Source organism: Chelonia mydas, chromosome 13 (genome assembly GCF_015237465.2).
Source record: "Chelonia mydas isolate rCheMyd1 chromosome 13, rCheMyd1.pri.v2, whole genome shotgun sequence".
NCBI lineage: Eukaryota > Metazoa > Chordata > Testudines > Cheloniidae > Chelonia > Chelonia mydas.
Genome location: NC_051253.2, coordinates 23,539,796 through 23,559,094, shown reverse-complemented (window position 1 = coordinate 23,559,094; position 19,299 = coordinate 23,539,796). Strand labels below are relative to the sequence as shown.

The window sequence follows — 19,299 nt, the reverse complement described above, 5'->3', positions numbered from 1 at the left end:
TTCATTAGAATCTCTCCAACCTGGTGCTTTCAACAAAGTATAAATGTCATCACTATCAATCTCAACAACCTCTGTATGACAATTAACATTAACGCAGTGACCTTCTCCACCGGTAGATTTCATTAGTAAATTACAACTGAAAAAAAAATAGAGCAACATTGGTTAGCCAAATGATTATCTACATCATCATTCATGATTTTAGTCAATGCCATATGAAGTAAAGGAAAACCAAGTTATCTGGGGCACAGTACAAGAGATCATTAGGAGCAGCACTAGTGCCCCTTCCTCCTCCTCCAGTGAAGTAAGCTTTAATTTAAAGCAAGTGTTCTTTACAGAGATGACATGCACAAGTTTGCAGATTCTGGTTTTTGTTGCTCCTGCAGAAGTGTGATTGCACCCATTGTTTAAGACACCTAATTTGTGCACGTTTTTATTTGCAAATGCAAATCAGGAAATTACAGGGCAAACCAAGCCCTGCCATGGCACAACTGCAGTTCCTGCATTGGAGAGTTATAGAGAATGTTTCCTTCAGTAGCCCCTGGAAGGCATAAACTACTGCAAAAGGGAGCAGTGAGGAAGCAGGACTGAGTTGTCCATTTCCCTCTCTCCACCATCATGTGGAGTTGGCTGGACACAGGGGCTAATGCTGTTCCTTGTAAGGACCGGTGTAGTATGTGCACTCCCTCTGTGAGGCTCAGGAGCTTGAGGAATTATGCCTCCTTGGGAGTGTTGCAGTTCCACAGTAATTTTCAGGGCTGTGACTGAAAACAAGAACTGAGCCCTGAGTGTACAGTTATCTGTATGCAGAAATCTGGGTTCACCAGGTCCCAATTAGGCTCCAAATCTCAAACTTTGACCTTCAGCATTACCGGTTTAACACTAGTTCCCATCTTAGCCCCTTAAGACAATCAATCAGACAGTGATTTGTGCTGAAGGCTAGAGAATCTGACAGTGATTCTAGTGTTCGGAGAGTTACAGGAAGGTAAGAGGATGAGCACAGTGGCACTTGCTGAAATACTGAGTGTGTTGGCATGCTGGCATCAGTACCCTTGTTCTTTCCCTCTGTGTGCAACAAATGTGGAAAACCCTCCAACCATCTGCCAGCTCCTGCCTATCTGACAGATATCATGCAACATCAAACACCTGTATGCCAGATCCGCACAGTTTGTATGAATGTCACTGCTGATTTGTCTCAAGAAAACACTGCATGCCAAGTGCTTTCCTTGCCCATTTCAAAGAGAACAGAATGTAGTTAGGAAGCTTCCTTTTTCTTCATGCTGCACGCAACTCCCTACTCTTCCCCATTTGGAGAGGGAAGGAGGGTTGATGTGGGTTCTCATGCTGTGGCAGTGTGTGATGAATACTAATGCATCAAGACTTAATCCAACCATAGGAAAACATTTGGCCAAACGTAGTTACTGCTGAAAATACTTTAAACCCCCTTGCAGACATCAGGTTGGCTGGTTTAATTCATAAACATGGATATTTGGAATCAGATATTGTGCACGAACTCACTAAAGTCCACTTGCTATATTACCCTAGTGGAAGGAAGAGAGCTACATCCTCTAATCAACTTATTTTCTTTGTTTTAACTGTGGCAAGTGACATCTAGAAATCTGCAGATGAAATGTGATCCATACCTTGAGAAGAAAGCAGTATGGAAGGAAGGATCTTACAGTGGGATGCCTAACCCACTCCATTGTCGGGCAAGAAGCCTGATTTCCCTTGGCATGTGACAAATACACAACATATTCAGAATACCAAGAACGGGTTCATCTTTCACCAGGAAAGTTAAAAGTGATTGCAGAACTGGTCTCCTCCACCCCTTTCTTCAAAATTCCTCCATGCAAATATGAAGGAACAAAACAAGATATCCTGCAACATTCAGTGAGCAATAAATGCTGCAGCAGGTAAAGAGAAGAGTTATCAGCCTCCTTGAATGGAGGACAAAAACATACCTGTCCCACACTTTCTAACACTTGCCATTCATGCTATTGATTTGTTGGAGCTTTTTATTAAGGCAAAGTTACAACAAAACATTATAACATACTTCATCGTACACTGTTTATTCAGGATCAGGTTAATAGTCAAAGAACCTGGCTAAAGATTCTGACTTGCTGGTTGGGTAGTTGGTGAGAAAGCTTTTCAATTACATGGACAGTCCATATTTTCTGATAGCACAATTCCATACGAGGAAAGGTCAGATTTTTCCAATAATGTACAATATAAAGTCTAGCTGCTAACTATAAACAAAGAAATTAGTTGTATGTTCATTCAGATCTGTGCACATCAGGAAGTTTTACGGTGGAGTCCCCATGAATTTAAGGTCTGATTTCATTCTGTAAGTCAAAAGCCCTGGTTGATAAATTCAGCTGTGCATAAAATTTCAGGCAGAGCAAAACTAGCCATATGGGTATCAGTGGGTGAATATTTGCACTGTTTTGAAGAAAAAATAAGTCTGGGGAGGAAATTGAAACAAAACAAAACAAGACATTTTGAAACAATCACAGAATTATATATTGCAAAAATATTTCTGAAGTTTGTACAAAGCTTTCTGTTTTGTGGCTGACTGCAAAAGTTACCTAAGAGGAAAAGTATGTATTTACTATGTGCTTAAAAGAAGGAAATATTGATAAAGGGCTTGTGTTAGGGTCAATGTGACCATCAGAGAACTAGTTTGAAAGATTATCATTGGCTTGTCTTCTTCTTATCTTCTTGGGTTTCCCACTTCTGTAGTGAGTGGGAATGCATTGTAGATGTCTAAACAGCTGCCTATGCCTTTTAAAAGCATGCCACCTGAACAGAAGAATGAATGTAAGAAAACAAACATACCACAATCCATATCCTGAAATCAAAGAGCGCTCCATACAATACAGCTACATCAAAAGAGGGGTGGGAGTACTGGCTGTTATTGGGTCAGTAACTCATTGGTGCATAGAAATAAGAATAGAGCTAGATACTGCTTGCACTGTAATGCAGCCTTGTTCAGCTTCCAATCACAAAACATTTAAACCAAAACAACGGTGCTGTTTATAAAGCATAATATACCCCTACCTGCACATTTTGTTCTTGTTGTGAGTGGAGGCCCAGGTGGCCCTGTGCCCCCTTCACCAGGGCGGGTGAGGAGCACTCTGATCTCATATTCCACATCTGGGTCCAGGTGCCACAGTTTGTAATTTGGGGAGTCTACGATGTGTGTTTCTGCCCAGTTCCCAGTGGTTGTCCGGTACTCCACCTCCTTCAGTATTATAGGCCCATCTCCAATGATAGAATTGGCGTTGGGTTTGATCCACAGATAGGTGGCGCCGACAGCCAGCAGTTCAGGGGGTGCAATGGGCGTCGGAGGTTCTGCAAGCAACAAAAAGTTAGAAGATGCTTGTGAAATGTGTTAATAGTGCTTAACTTGACTGGTAACAACAGCATATTCAGCAGAAAGGCTGGTCCAAACTCTGCTCTGTTACACAGGTGCACTTCTCATGGATATGTACCGGACAGTGCCTTACATGAGACTGAATTCCATGGAACTGAGGATAATTTGGCTTAATATATTTATTTCTAACTGGGTGCTATAACAGACTCCAGGAGGTAGAAAGTCCGACTCTTTATGGAAAATGAGGAGCCACATAATATGAAAGAAAAATAAGTTTTATCTATTTAGAAATACCGTCACGAAATAAGCTCCGGACCTTAGCCCATCCCACGTACTCATCACAAAATAGATAACTTTATCCTCACCCGTCTCCTGAGTAATTTACCATAAAGTGATTACTAAAATAAAATACAGTAACTTGAAAAGGTCAACGCTGTTCCCACAGTTACTTCCTACTCTAAGAGGAGGAAATGCAGTGTAGCAAAGGGCACTGTATACCTGTGAGCAAAGACCATGTTTTTATCGGTGACCACTGTATCTAGGGAATTCAAAATGCCATTTTAATAAGAGGCTGTAGTTTTAAAATAGGATACATTTTTAGACCAAATTAGTTGACAGTGTCTCTAAAAATACAATTGAAAATGTATTCAAATGCCTGAAGGGTCTTTGCTTGTTTAATAGTAACACAAACAGAATGCTGATGAAGTTCAATGTAACTACATTACAGCTATGGTGGGGCTAAAAGAGAAACTAAGACAGTGAAATAACAGACTCCATGGTGCTCAAGAGCAAAATATGTTTAACTTCATGAGTGATGGCACTAAAGCCAAGTCTGCGTGAGACTTGAAGACTGCCTCGAAGAAGTTTGAGAAGCATTATCAGGAGGCAGGAACCAGACGGGTGCAGATACCTCTGTGATATAAAGGAGAGCAAGTCAGCAAGACGGCTCTCCAGCACCCTCTGATGAAATCCTCAAAAAGTCGCCAGGGGCCTGGCATCCTGCCTCATTTTTTGGTATTATCCCTGTACACATAACACTGGCATATTGGAAGCCACATGAATACCATATGCCTTGTGGTTCTGAAAACCTGAACTGAAATGTGCAAGATTCTGAGCAATTTCTTTAATCACATCTGGTCTGTTTTCCACCCCTCTCATTTGGTTTGCCCTCAGCCCAGAGGACACAGAAATTCTCTTTGCTTGTGAAACTAAGGAGACAGACACAGCAGACACCCTTTTTCTTAAGGAAAGAAGTCCTACAGAAGTCAATGACACAGAGCCTTTTAAGTTTTAGAAATAGATTTCTGCAAGAGTTACTCTAAAAACCCTTTTGAATTGAATAGAATGATAAGCTTTCCTCCTGTGATTAGTTAAAGGAATGAAGGCCTTGGCTGCAAACCACAGAGGAGCTCAAGAGATATGCATTTATATGTGCAGAACATTCCTGAAAGTGTGGAAATTCCCCACTGAACCTTAGGAAGCGCCTTAGTCCCCCATTCCATAACTTACACGGTTCATTGTAGGGGCATGGAGGTTACCCAAAGTCACAGGAGATCCCGCAGTTCGCCACTTGCAAATTTTGACAGAGAAAAAAACCCAACTCCATTGACAAGCCTTCCTAGCCAAGGAGGGTTTTACTCTGAGCTTAAATTCTATAGAGCATCAGGGCCTTAGATTAAAAGCCCTCTAGCAAGACACCAGGGCCTGGATGCACAAGAGGAGTTAGGTGCTTAAGTCTCTGTTTTAGGCACCTAAGGGTATGTCTATATCATGAAGGAGGAAGGGCCCAGATTCTGGGCTCCAGCCCGAGCCCAAACATCAACACTGTAATTTTCTATAGCCCCGCAAGCCTGAGTGAGCTGACACGGGCCAGCCATCGGTGTTTTATTGCAGCGTAGACATACCCTAAATCCCAGTTTGGGGACCACTGTACTGCACAAAACTCCTGGTGAATTCTGCTGGTACCTAGACTCACTCAACACCTAGCTTTTCAGGGTATAAGTTCCCTCAGCACCTATGTTTCTGCCTCTGGACATGCACGCTGCTGCCTCCCTCTAGGCACCCAGACACTTATCTCCCACTTAAGCCACAAAGTGATTCACAAACCAGGAGAAGACAGGCATTTGACCACCTAAGTCATGTGCAGGGCCCAATCCTGTAGGTGCCCTCTGGGCACGGCTACCGGGTAGGGCCCTTCAGGTGAGTTCACACAAAACAGCTGAGGGAAGGGAGAAGGAGGACATCCCTCGAAACGTTTAGCACATATGGGCACCCTGACCACTGGGCTGAAAGTTAGGAGGGAGGTCCCTCTCCTTCCTCCTGGCTTCTTGTTAAAATGGTGTAGATCAGTTGTTTTCAACCTTTTTTCATTTGGGGACTGCTAAAAATTTCAAATGGAGGGGCAGACCCTTTGAAAATCTTAGACATAGTCTGTGGACCCCCCAGGTGTCCGTGGACCACAGGTAGAAAACAACTATTCTATGGTAACAACAACCTTTCACAGACCCCTTAGACGTAGTCTGTGGTCCCAGATTGAAAACCACTGGTGTAGGCACCTGACAGCAGGAGAACAGTCACAGCTGAGAATCGCTAACAGCATTGCAGAGATAGGCTTAGCATTCTCCCCTTCTGGTCAGCAGCTCCCGTTAGCTAACCTAGGCAGGCTCCCTGCCTAGTGTGTGTTAGGATATAGATATTCAGGCCTGTCTGTAAAGGCCTATACTCTAATTTAGGTGTATTCTTATCATTTAGCTAGTTATAGAGGTATAAAAGAAAGAATCAAAATCACTGTCTGCCGGTGTAAGGGCCTTCTCTTACTGTGACAGTCTGAGGCCCTGTTCTAAGGCTAAGGCCTTTGGCTAAGCAGCAGAGGCAGCCATAAGCGGGGAAGCGAATGGTCACATCTTCACATTCCAAACTAGACACATTGAAATAAGGTGCTATTGGGCTGTTAGGAATACAATCCTGTCCTGATAATGCCTAACACCTCCAGAGAAAGGGAAGTGCCTAGAAGATGTAAAAGGAAACTTAGTTTGATAGCATCCTGTCTGACAAGAACTCACTTATCAATAGCTGGGATGTGAAATCCTCATTTTTTTGTTGTTCTATCACTGTAGTCCCCATTTCCCTATTGTTTGTATGTATAATCTCTGTCTGGTTCTGTGACTGTTTCTGTCTGGTGTATAATTAATTTTGCTGGGTGTAAACTAATTAAGGTGGTGGGATATAATTGGTTACATAATCATGTTACAATATGTTAGGATTGGTTAGTTAAATTTCAGTAAAATGATTGGTTAAGGTATAGCTAAGCAGAACTCAAGTTTTACTATGTAGGCTGCAGTCAATCAGGAAGTGAGGGGGGAATGGGAACAGGGAATGGGGGTGGGGAATTGGAATCATGTTTTGCTAAGAGAGGGAATGGGAACAGGGACACAGGTAAGTCTCTGTGGTGTCAGAGCTGGGAAGGGGGACACTAAGGAAGGAAACTGGAATCATGGATGCTGGAAGTTCACCCCAATAAACATCGAATTGTTTGCACCTTTGGACTTCGGGTATTGTTGCTCTCTGTTCATGCGAGAAGGACCAGGGAAGTAAGCAGGTAAAGGAATAAGCCCCCTAGAAGCATACTGGCTTTTGTGATTTGCGGACTAAGGCACCGGTCTCTCCCCATTCATTGTAGAGGAACCTAGGCACCTAACTTTGGCTTTGTGAAGCACAGTGATTTTCTAGGTATTTAACTCCTTTTGTGCATCCAGGCCCTTGTCTGTAAAGCAAATAGAACTAGCATGGTGATACATAAATAAGTAATAAAGAGCTGAACAAATAATCTAAAGAATAAGTAATTCAGTAAATTCCAGCCCTATTTGTGGTTTATTAGTGTAAGATAATTTTCTCTGATTAATCTATTATTCAAAGTTACTCAAAATTTATGGTGAATGTTATTTACTCGGTGGCTTGCTATTCAAAATCTGAGCTGAGTTGCTTCATTGGGATCAACCACAGAAATTATGCTATTTGTTCCCTGGAAGAATGAGCAACTCTTATCATCACAATTATAATTGGAGTAATAGATATCTCCCATAAGCAAACAAAACAGTGTGAGAAATACAGTTTGTTTAAAATTCAAACAAATGTTTGCAAACTTAGTTTTTGCCCCTTTCTCCAAACGCCAGGCAGAAACTTTTTAGTGTCAAAAAGCTAGTGGTTTACATTAGGGATGTCCCCAACAAATCTATTTTCAAAAAATTCAAGCATGGGTAGCTAGAACTTCATTAAAAATATGAGCATCACAAACTGCTTAAAATTGATTTTTCCCCTCTGCACTATAATTAAAAGAAGATCTTACAGATTTATTTTTTCATGCCAAAAAAAAAAAAAAAAGAAAAGAAAAAAGAAAGAAGACGGCATCTTACAAGTTAAGTTACATCCCAAGTTAGGAGACAAATGAAATATTAAGCCCCGAACTCCTAGATATCACATAGTATAATAACAACATTATGTAAATTACTTTGGGATTTGGATGAGGATTAGAAAAAAGATTTACTGGTCGAACAGTTAAATTAGTAGAGCTCCATCTTTTCTACACATTCAAAGCAAGTTTAGATACTGTAAGGATTAGCAAACCAGTTCAAAATAAGAAATCCACAGCGCTCTCTTCCATCCCTTTTCACCTCAACCCTGGCTCAACACAAACCTTTCTGAAGGGCTGTCCAATGTTTTCTTGTTTCTGTGTATTTCTGCCCTTTCAGGTTCTGACTAGGAGCAAAAGTGCCGAAACATCACATGATGAAAACTGCCTAAGACAGTCAAACCCAATTCTAAAGATTCAAGGAACCTGAATGAACATTAGTTGAACTAATTATTTTGGCCTCAATCCTGCACCACTGAAGGCAACATGAGTTTTTCCATCAACTTAAATAGGACTAGGAACAAGACCTTAACCCCATTCTGGCCCCTAAATATTGAAAATATTTCACCTTAAAGAATTAAGCCATTATTTATTAGAGCAAGTACCTGCAGCAGGAGCAGTATATTTGTTGTGACCTATGCAAATAAATGGCACTTGTAATCATTACAGATTGCCTGCCTGATGCTGTTATGAGCTGGCGATTCTAATTAATGTTTATGTGATCTTATTGTTGATTTTAAATGCTTATTAAACGGAGTGGTGACAGAGTGAGGATATATATGTGTCAAATTGTGAACTCCATTTTGTTTTTATGAACCCTATTTTATTCCGGGGCCCTGCCGTATAATAAAACCTTGGTTTGGGTGTGTGACCTTCATGTTGCATTACAAACCTCCTTAGTGGATTAGAACATCCATTTTATAGTAGGAGCTTGACACCCAGTGGAAAGATTATGTCTGAGAAGCTGTGACAGAGCAATCAAGGGTCATCAATGTTGAATGACTCTCCTGCTAGAACAATGAGTTTTCTTCTGGTAGGCCATCGACTTTGAAGGACTACACAGAAGCCAACAGGGGATGAGGTGTTTCTCTGAGTTAGGAGGAGGAGGGGTGACCACCGAGCAGTGTATGGAGAAAGAGAAGGCAGGAAGGGCTGTCTAGGACACTGAACAAACCCAGGACTCATGGAAGGCATGAGATCAGATTCGACTGGAGGAGTGCTATTCATGAACTTGTTTTTCAAAGATAAGAAAATCTAGTGTGCTTTGATAAGAACCCAGATTTTTAAAGGTATTTAGGTGTTGCTGTGCTCAGCGTCTCAACGCTAACTGATTTGGGAGCCTAAATCTCATGTTTAAAAGGAATTTATTGACTTAGGAATCTAAAGTCCATTGGCAGCCAATGGGATTTAGACACTTAAGTGCCTAAATCTCTGTAGAAAATTAGATTTAAGCTCCCAAATAAGTTGGGTGTTGAGATGCTGAGTGCTGCAACACCTACATACAGTAACTCCTCACTTAAAGTCATCACGGTTAACATTGTTTCGTTGTTACGGTGCTGATCAATTAGAGAACACGCTCATTTAAAGTTGCGCAGTGCTCCCTTAAACATCTTTTGGCAGCTGCCTGCTTTGTCCACTGCTTGCAGGAAGAGCAGCCCGTTGGAGCGAGCTGGTTGGGGCTTGGAGCCGGGGTGGACGGGCAGCCCCCATCAGCTCCCTGCTCCCCTAAGTTCCCTGTGCGGCAGCCACCCAGCAGGCTATCAATTGCTGGACAGTTCAGCTGTCCCTCCCCCCACTGCCGTGTGCTGCTCCTGCCCTCTGCCTTAGAGCTGCTCCCCGAAGCCTCCTGCTTGCTGTTCGGGGGGGGGGGGTGGAGAGAAGAGGGGGGCTGTCATAAATATACAGGGAAGGGTAACCACCTTTCTATATGCAGTGCTATAAAATCCCTCCTGGCCAGAGGCAACATCCTGTTACCTGTAAAGGGTTAAGAAGCTCAGCTAACCTGGCTGGCACCTGACCCAAAGGACCAATAAAAGGGGAAGATACTTTCAAATCTTGGGGGGAGAGGGGGAACGGAATCTGTACCCTAGAGTTCAGAGTGGGGAAGGAACCCTGACAGGCTAATGTCATGGTGTCCCCCTCCCCCCTGCTCCTGAACCCCGCTTACCCCATTTCCATAGAGCAGGGGGACACACGACAGGGCTCAGGATGGAGGGAGTTTCCTGGCAGCAGCTTCTGTCTCAACTTGCTGATCTACTTAAAAAGGCAGTGTATTTAGAGTGGGGTCAGCGTACTTAAAGGGGCAATGCACATCTCTCTCTCTCTCACACACACACACGGCATGTGTCTCTGTCTCTGACTGCCATGCTGTCTCCCCTCCCTCCATTCGTGCTGCCTTGTGGTGTGCGAGGCTACATTAATAACAATGGGTTAATCCTTGAGGGCTCAGCTGATTGCTACTTCATCATTTACCAGTAAGGCATTCTCTGGGAAATATCCCACCCTCTGACTTCACCACCTCAACCAAGCTTCACAATCATCATTGCTGTGTACCAGTATTAAATTGTTTGTTTAAAACTTATACTGTGTGTGTGTGTGTATATATATATATTCTTTTGTCTGGTGAAACACATTTCCCTGGAACCTAACCCCCCCCCCCCCCATTTCCATTAATTCTTATGGGGAAATTGGATTTGCTTAACATTGTTTCACTTAGAGTCACATTTTTCAGGAACATAACTACAATGTTAAGCGAGGAGTTACTGTACCTTCAAAATCTGGGCCATAGCATCTATGTCTACAAAATTACTTTGCTAATCCTGTGTTCCTTATTTGCCTGCCATGTTGTCCTTCAATGGGTTAATCAGAAGCTCAGCATGTTTACAGAAAGGTGGAACTGAGCGAACATGCAGAAGCAACCAGGGGTTCAGAAAGGCTTGTGGCTCTAGAGTGTAAGTCAGCCAGACTGCAAGATCCTTCTGCTCAAGAAGAGTGTCAGACATGAGGTCTGCACCTGGGAATGTGCATGAGACCCCCCCAGAGCTAGGAACAGTGTCCAGTTACACCCAGGCCCAGATTACTTAGAAGCAAGTGGGATCCAAAGGTTGCGTCCATTCACAACAGATGGGCACCTGTTTGGAGATGGGGACTGGGCCAAGTTGCGACAGATGTTACCCCTCAGCAATGTGACAACTAATTTGACCAGGTCATCAAAAAAAATCCATCCAACTCCTTTAACTCACACAGCATTGTATGAATTTCATGCTATTATGTTAACTGTCTGTATACTGCTCTGGAGAATGCAATTTAGGCCTCACCTATACCAGTGACATCATTTCCATAGCGACTAATAGACTTTAAAAAGAGAAATGGAAGGACACTAAACAAAGGGCATAGAAAATAAAAGAAACATTTAACCTTTGTGTAGGGAGACTATCACAAAGCATCTAAGGGTTGTACAATTCAAAAGTGCAGGCTTGAGGATAACGCTGCACTTCCAGAGAGCTTTTCAAACAAAGATGTAAAAATATTTTATACAAACAGATATCAGTATGCCCATTTTACACCGATGGGGAAACTGAGGCACAGAACATTTAACTGACTCATCCAAAATCAGAGGATTCTTATGGCCAAGCTGTGAGTACCATCCAGATCTCTTAATTCTCAGTCTGGTACTTTAACCCTTTGTCCATCCATCTATTTTAATGGGCCCAGACCCATTAGATCTTAATCTATTCTAGAATTAAACCTAATTTGTATCAGAATCTCAACTCTCCCACAGTGAGGGATTCAGACCCAGGTCTCTATACCGGATTTTTTAAAACCAAATACTTTCAAATAGAAACCAAACAAAACCACATAGCCTGAAAAAGCATTCATGTATGGGGCAATACAGCACAGGGGAAGCGCAGTGACAAACCCCTGAGGACCATCAAACCTGCCAATAAGGGAATCAGCCACAATCTAACCAACTGATTGAGAAAGGCAGGCAAAGAAGGAAGAAACGTGAAGGAGGGACCCAAAAATGTATTAAGAAAATGGAAACCCCACCTAAGTGAAGCCAAGAGAAGAATGGAATTGAGAGCTTCTGAAGAGAAGTAGCCAAAGAGACAAACAAAACAAGATATTACATATATCAAAAGCAGAAAGCTTGTGAGAAATCAGTAGATCTGCTGACTCCCAGAGTAAAGAAGTTCTGAAGAGGATAAGTGCATTGCAGAGGCTAAATTTTTTCTTTGCATCAGTCTTCATTACAACATTGCTGGGGAGATATATGGAAGAGAACAGGTTCAGGGTAGGTAAGGATGATGCACTTTCAGAAATTGAGGTGTCAAAAAAAAAGAGAGAGAGAGAGAGGTAGTTTGGGATTATTCTGTTTAACTAGTCAGTTTAAGTCCCTACGACCAGATGGTATTCACACTAGAGTTCCAAAGGAATTTTAAAATCAAATAGCCAAGCTCCTGATAAACACACAATTTCACTTTAAAACTATGTGGGAAGGCTGGAAAATAGCAAATGCGATTGTCTTTTAAAGAAGTTCTGGGTAATCCTGTGAATAGATCAGTAAACCCTAAGCATTTATAAAATTGCAAAAATGGATTAGACTAAACTACTTCCCAAACTGAGATAATCTGTATGGTACATTTTCGCCTAATACTAGTCCCATGAGCAATAGGTTTCATACTAGAAATACATAGCTATAACAATATCATCCTAGCAGGTACCAATTCTCTAGAAGGACCTTATGTTTTTGCAGCTTTAATCCAACATATCTGCCCATACCTGGAGCTCCTGTCAGTGCTGCGAACACTAAAATGTGATTACAATGGACTATGATTGCTCAAAAAATTACAGAGTCATGGGACTCCGATGAATTTCTCTGTAGGCAGCCGGTAATACAGTGAAGGATCAACCAGGGTGAAAAATACTTGCATGTTAGCGTCTACAGTCATATAATGGGCTATGGACACAGCCTGGTGGTAGACATCAAATCTATTTCAACCCTAATTTAACTGGAAAGTTAGCTGTGAATTTTTATTCTTAGATTATCGACTATACAAACAGAGTCCGTTGCTTGAGATCAGTAGCTGTTTGAGAGACTAGGACATCAAAACTCTTTTCACTGGAAGAACTAACTTGTTACTGAAATGCCTCAGATGATATCACTTGCATTAATTTGACCCTACATTAACTTTTTGAGCATGCCTACTTTAAAATTTCTCCGGATTAAAAGACTATCAGTTTCAGAAACATCTCAAATCTTTAAAATAGGTAATTTAATAGAAATGGTTGAATCTTCCAAGCCAGTGAATTTTTAAGAGCAGCCACTATATTAGCAGCTTTCATCTGAAGTTGAAAATGGCTGGGGAAACCTAGGACAGAAGGGGAGCCAAGTGAGAAAAGGCCCTTCAGTTTTAATGAACATTTGTACATAATGTTCACACATTAGAGACCATTTCTTTCCAATGGATGATGAAGGATGGCATTATGGTTGAAGTATTGACTGTAACTCAGATCTGGTTTGAAGCCCCAGCTCTACTATAGTCTTCTTATATGACCTTGGATAACTCACTCTGTGTCCCTGGTTCCTCGTCTGTGGAATGGGGATAATACTTCCCTCTCTCTGTCTTGCCAATTTACATTAAACTCTTTGCTGCAGATACTCTATCTATGAACGATGCCCGTCACAATGAGGTCTTGAAGTACTACCGTGACACCGAAAGTAATGTCAGTTGTTTCCCTTCATCTTTGTACAATGATAAGATGCAGCAATCAGTTACTACAGGAAAGCATTGTATGTTAGAGCTGGTTAACAGTTCTTACCTCGGTTTTTGTTATGCTCACCATAAAGTGTTCAATGATCCACCATTCTCTCTCCCATGCATTTTTTGCATTAGACAAAATCATTTTTTGCAGTAGCTATCGCATGTCTACACTGACAGAGACTAACATGTCCAATTAGATGCAACAGTGATTGCTCTGATGTTTATATTTATTTCAAAGTATGAAACATGAAAGAACATCTAATTCAAGAGACTGGGCACATATGACAAAATTAAAAATGCAAACAATTTTTCTTCTCAAAAGAATCAAGGCAGAAAACTGAAACTTTCCCCATTATAGATTCCTGAAAATCCACACCACTACATTTTCCCCAAAGGTGTGTTTCAAATAGATGGGGTTTGCAGCATGACCTATAAGTAAACAAACAAAAAATGGACTATTGCAAACTGTAATGGGATGACCTGCACCATTAAGGGTCAGTGGCCTGGAGCAGTCAGTCCCATACAATTAGCCCAGCTGGGTATGGGATAGAGGATCCGATTCTTCTACAAAAAGCAGCAGGAAGCTCCAGGAAAGGGGGGATGCTTAGGGGGAGGGACAGACAAGTCCACTAGGAGTGAATTGGCTCCAGCAGTGAACCCTGAGTCTTCAGGGAACAGGGCTCCATGCAAGGAAGGCCTGAGAGACCCCAAGTGAGAAAGAAACTGGGAATATGGACTTGATAGGGCTTTTTGAGACTTTATTTTGGAACTGACTTTAATATTAATAAATCCAGCCCCAAAGGAGGGGCATGCTGCATCAAAACAGAGTTGTTTTGATAGTTTGATTTAAGGGGCCCTGAGCTGAAGAAGAGGGAAACTGTGGCAGGGTACCTACAGAATGACCTCAGGCCACAAGTGGATGATCAGGAGGTGGCTGGCCCATTTACACAGAGCAGCAGGAGATGTTGGGCACTGAATTCCAAAACTAAGGCGCCCTCATGGAGAACTCTGCCAGCTTCATTCTCTTACATACTAAAGGAGTATGTTGATCTCACCTGCTTCAAATACCTTTGGTAGCCCCATGGTGTCGGATCTAAAGAAACCTTTGTCAACCATCTGCAACCTGGAGCCCCAAACCTGGCACTCCAGCTATCTCCCCTCTCACTTCATCTGTTGCTCATCATCAGTAAACCAAGGTGACATGTGAGAACAAAGCGGTGGAAGGAGACAACTGGGAGGTCACCATATCAATTGTGAAAAAGATTGTGAAGTCCGACAATCCATCCACAGAGTGGATGGGTCAGAGTGGTCTGTCAGAACACAAGTTTGTCCTTGAGATGTTTCTGGAGGCACTCTGGTTTCCTTTGGGAAGGTGAATCATCAGAACAGGCCCTTCGCTCCAACTTCCCCCTCACTGATAGATCTCAAAGTGCTTTACAAAGTTGAGTAGATCCATTATCATTCTATAGATCGAGAAACTAAGGCGTAAATAGGTTAAATGACTTTCCCAAGGTCACGAAGGCAGAGCTGAGAAGATAATCCAGATCTCTTGACTTTCAGTACAGGGCCCTGAGAGTATTGCACCATGCTACCATCCAAGAGCGCCTTTGTCCCAGTTCAGTAATCAATATTCTGGCACTCAACCCGTCAAACTCTCGTGAGCACTAACTGGTTAACACGGCTGCATGGGAATGGAGGGAAGTGACTTTAATGGTCACTACTCAGCTCTTGAAAATTAGTCTTGGCAGCAATAGCTTCCTGCTCTCGATACTTCTGACACTCTCACAATATGGTGAAAAATGATACCTGTCAAACCATTTTTATAGAGGGTTTTTGTTTGTTTTTTAAGCTTTCATGAAATGCCGCAAGGGTGGCAAAAGGCAGGGGGAGAACAGCTGGTCTGTGGTTTGTGTGACTGTCTTTTATAAAAAAAAAAAAGATTAAAGCAACAAGATCAGAAAATATGAAAAATGAAATTCTACTATCAGTGGGGAGAGAAAATGTCCCCTCCAAAAGAAAAGAGAAGCTTGTTCAGTCTTCTGGGGACAACTAATATGCACGGCAATTTCTCAGCTTGCCCCATCCTTCGAGATGGATGGACTGGTGCAGATAAAAGAATCCACTTGAACCTTCAAAAATAACATGAACTCGAACATCTGAGACCAGAAGCTCACATAACTTCCCCCACATCCTGCCACCACCAGCATTTTTCAGGAGTTTTTTTGCTTCTGCATTTTCATCTATGACCAGAAGCCCCGGAATATTAAAAAAATCTGTTCTCGGTGTGTTTCTTGCCTGATCACCAGGAGGAAATATCCTGCCAGAGAGTCCAGGAGAAAAAGCTACTCATGAGATTTCTAGCCCAAGATCTCTGGATAAGCATTCTGAATGACAGATGCTTATCTGAATTAAGCTTCTGAATCTTTTCAATGTTCATTACTAGTTCATAACAGGTCCATCTCAGATAATGCACAAAGAGATGATCTCTTGCTGCCTTTAAATTTTTTAGTTGAAGATGTCCACCCATAAAGAGCCACCGATGCCGAATGGAAAACTTTGGAAAATACTCCAGATTATACAAATCTGCCACCAAAGAGCGGGGTCACGCCCTCATTCTGTGCTGTGCAATCATGCAAGCAAGAGAAGCTTCTCAACATCCCTCTTTGCAGCAGCAAGACAAGAAAGCAACCTAGCACTTGAGAATACCAGATCGCTCCCAGGTAAGTTATCTAGCTCACATCCCTGAACTAGCTTCGAGGCTCTACACTTATAAAAGCATCAGCTCTGCATGCCCCATGCATGGCCAGTCAGCAAATTCTACACCTACAACAGGCACACAGCCAACACTGCTCTGCCTCATGCACACAGTATACAGCATAGTTTCCACCAATAAAGTCAGAAGGAATCTTCCCTATTTTCTTTACAATCAATGGTATTTACATGAAAAACAAGATCTGTGTTTCCAAAGACGTCACCCACTGGTGCGCATTCCCCAGCTAATGGGAATCGCAAGTCTCTGCTTGTGACATCTAGTTTAAGACCGTAGAATTGATCAGTGTTTGCCAAATGGATAAGGATGGAGTTGGGAGGTAAGGAAACTTAATTTCAGGCTTCTCAGAGGGTATTATAAATAATAAAGAACAAAGCATGTTTGCATGGCCTCCTGCCCAATAGCTGCAGGGTGTATTACAAACTAAGAACTGCAATGAACACATGTACTTTAATTTGGATTTTAGAAGCCAACTGCTTTTCAAAGAAGAATGAGAACGTGTTAAAGCTCCTGTGTTCTGATTTTTCCCCCCATTTAAACAGTTTGTCACCATTTCACTTACTATTTTATTCATTCTGTTTATGACTATAACCTGCTGTTAATGTTTCACACTGCTGTCTGAACTGTATTCACATAAGTTATTGCTCCCGGTTTTACACCTCAGTAAAGAGCAGCCTGAATTCTGAATCATAGTATTTATACTGTACTGACATTGCTTACAAGACTATTCTGCAGTGTGCATTATAAATATGAGGTGGTTTGTTAGTGGATGATTGCCTGAGCCTACAATTCTTTTAGTCTCCCAAAAAAATGGTATAAGAATTTTACAACATCCAGTAAAGGGCTGGGTCACTAAGGTAGCAATTGAGTGCTATAGGATCTTTTGCCTCAAAATCAGGAGTTCAAATCTGGCCTAAGAGTATATTTGTAAATCTGACAGCATTTGCCTGAAATGTCCTACCCAGAAGGAAAGCGTTGATTGTTCTGGGAAAAATTTAAGAGGGTTCTGCCAACTCACTACTGCAAGTGCCTCCTCAACCCATCTGGCCATGCAAGTAATGGGGAATGCCTCTGAGAGAAAATCTAGGGTGTCTGCTGAACAATCCCAAGGAAGGAACCTGGGGAACAGCTCTGCTGAGGAAGAAATTTTGAACTAAGCTTTTTTATTGTTGATTTCTTGGTTAAAGCCAACCCCCAGGAAGGGACAATGAGGAAGGGCTGGACTTTACCTAGCGAATGGACTGCATTTGGAGAACGGATAGGGAAGATGCCTGTTCATAGGTAGGGCTGCAAAGCCAGTAACATAGGATGGTTTTAGTGACCTACGTGAAATGCGCTGGTCTTACTGGAGAAGTATCACCACTGCATAAGCCACCAGAATTGCCCCGCTGAGCCTCAATAGCAGTCTCAGCAGAGGGGCCAAAGATTCAAAGGGCAAGGAGACTAAAATGCCTTTTCTGCCCTTAGACATGGTTGCAACAGATCAGAGCTGTCACATATGAGCAGTGTGAGAAGCTTGTGCTAAAGGGCCCCACGCTGTGCCTGCTCTATGAATGAACAATGTGACCCTCCAACATTCTGAGTCTGACATTCTTCACCCGCACTAAACTGACTAGCACAGTGCTCTGAAGCGCAGGTGACTTGCTGATATACAAGATCCAAAATCTGCCATCCTGTCTTGTTTGCTTTTTCTTCTCAATCTTTCCTTCATAGCTTACACCTGCCTCTACTAGAAGCTTGCCAGATGTCTAATTTTACCAACCCTCCCTTAACATTTTAAAAGCAAAACAAAAAGGAATTGCATAATATCGCTAGTTCTGATGCTTTATAGGGATAGGATTTTCTACCCAATGGTTTTGAAAATAGAAGTTTTAGTTGATTCAGCTGTGCAATAATGGTTTAAAGTACAGGCAATGGAAACTTGTACTGGTGGAATGGAGAAGACAGCGGGAAAGGTGATAAGACAAAAGAGCAGATTGTAGGCTAAGTTGAGAAAGGCCTTTAAAATTTAAGGAGTAGAAGACTGTATTTGATGCAGTGGGAAAAAGGGGGGGCAGGCTAAACGACTGACCAGGATGAAGGTCCTTGCATTAGGGTATGTGACAAATGAAGGAGCTGAAGGAGGTAAGACAGGAAATAACGAGGATCTAGATGAGAGTTTTAGCAGTACTTCCAGAAAAAAGGCTGGACTTAGAGATATTATGGAGTAAAAAAAAATCAGTAACTGAACATGGGCTGGATGAGAGGGATCTTGAGAGGATACAGTCAAGATGACCCCAGGCATGGCAGGGAGTGTTGAGGTCTCTAATGATGGAAAAGTGGGGGAGAGAGAGGGAAGACAAGTGGTTTGAGTTTTGGTCATGTTCAGTTTTAGTTTGCTGCAAGACCTCCAAAGAGGATTTGTTAGATCGAGATGCAGAATTGGATGGAGGGAGACAGCTGAGGAGAGGTAGATTTGTGAGTCACTGGGATAGAAAGGGTGGCTGAGGTGGCACTAGCAAATGAGATCACCTAGAGAAAAGGGACAGAGGGTGAAGAATGGTTCAACGAAAGCCCAGTGGAACTCCCACAGGAAGTGGGACAGAGAAGATGACCCAGCCAAACAGATGCATAAGGAACAATTAGGGAGGTAGGACAAGAGCCAGTAGAAGACAGTTGTGAAAAGCAAAGAAGGAGAAGATTTCAAGGAAGACTGATCATCTTTGTCATAGGAAGTCCAGAGATCAGTAAGGATGGAGCAAGGCCCCTATATATAACAGGTAACCTTTGTTCAGCTATTCATGCCTAAAGCCTCAAATTTCAAAAATTCAGGGTCCACTGTGCATGTTGAATCTGGGCATCCCCTTTGCACTCCAGAATCCTGTACTTGTGTGTCACGTACATACATACATACCAGTTGATCTCACTTGCAGTTAACTTCTGTGCTTACAAACAAGTGATTGAGAGCACAAAGGAATTGTGTTGACCCACCTTACCCCGAGAATAT

At 42.2% G+C, this 19,299-nt stretch overlaps 1 protein-coding gene across 4 annotated transcripts in view; it reads right to left on the bottom strand.

Moving 5' to 3' along the window:
* The window catches only part of PTPRT (protein tyrosine phosphatase receptor type T), a 716,574-nt gene that overhangs the window by 356,125 nt on the left and 341,150 nt on the right, over nt 1–19,299 (bottom strand). For all 4 annotated transcript variants that reach the window (XM_037915718.2, XM_043526952.1, XM_043526953.1 and 1 more), the window contains exon 7: nt 3,055–3,348. In XM_037915718.2, coding sequence (XP_037771646.1) covers nt 3,055–3,348 — 294 coding nt within the window. The remainder of the gene's footprint in view (nt 1–3,054; nt 3,349–19,299) is intronic.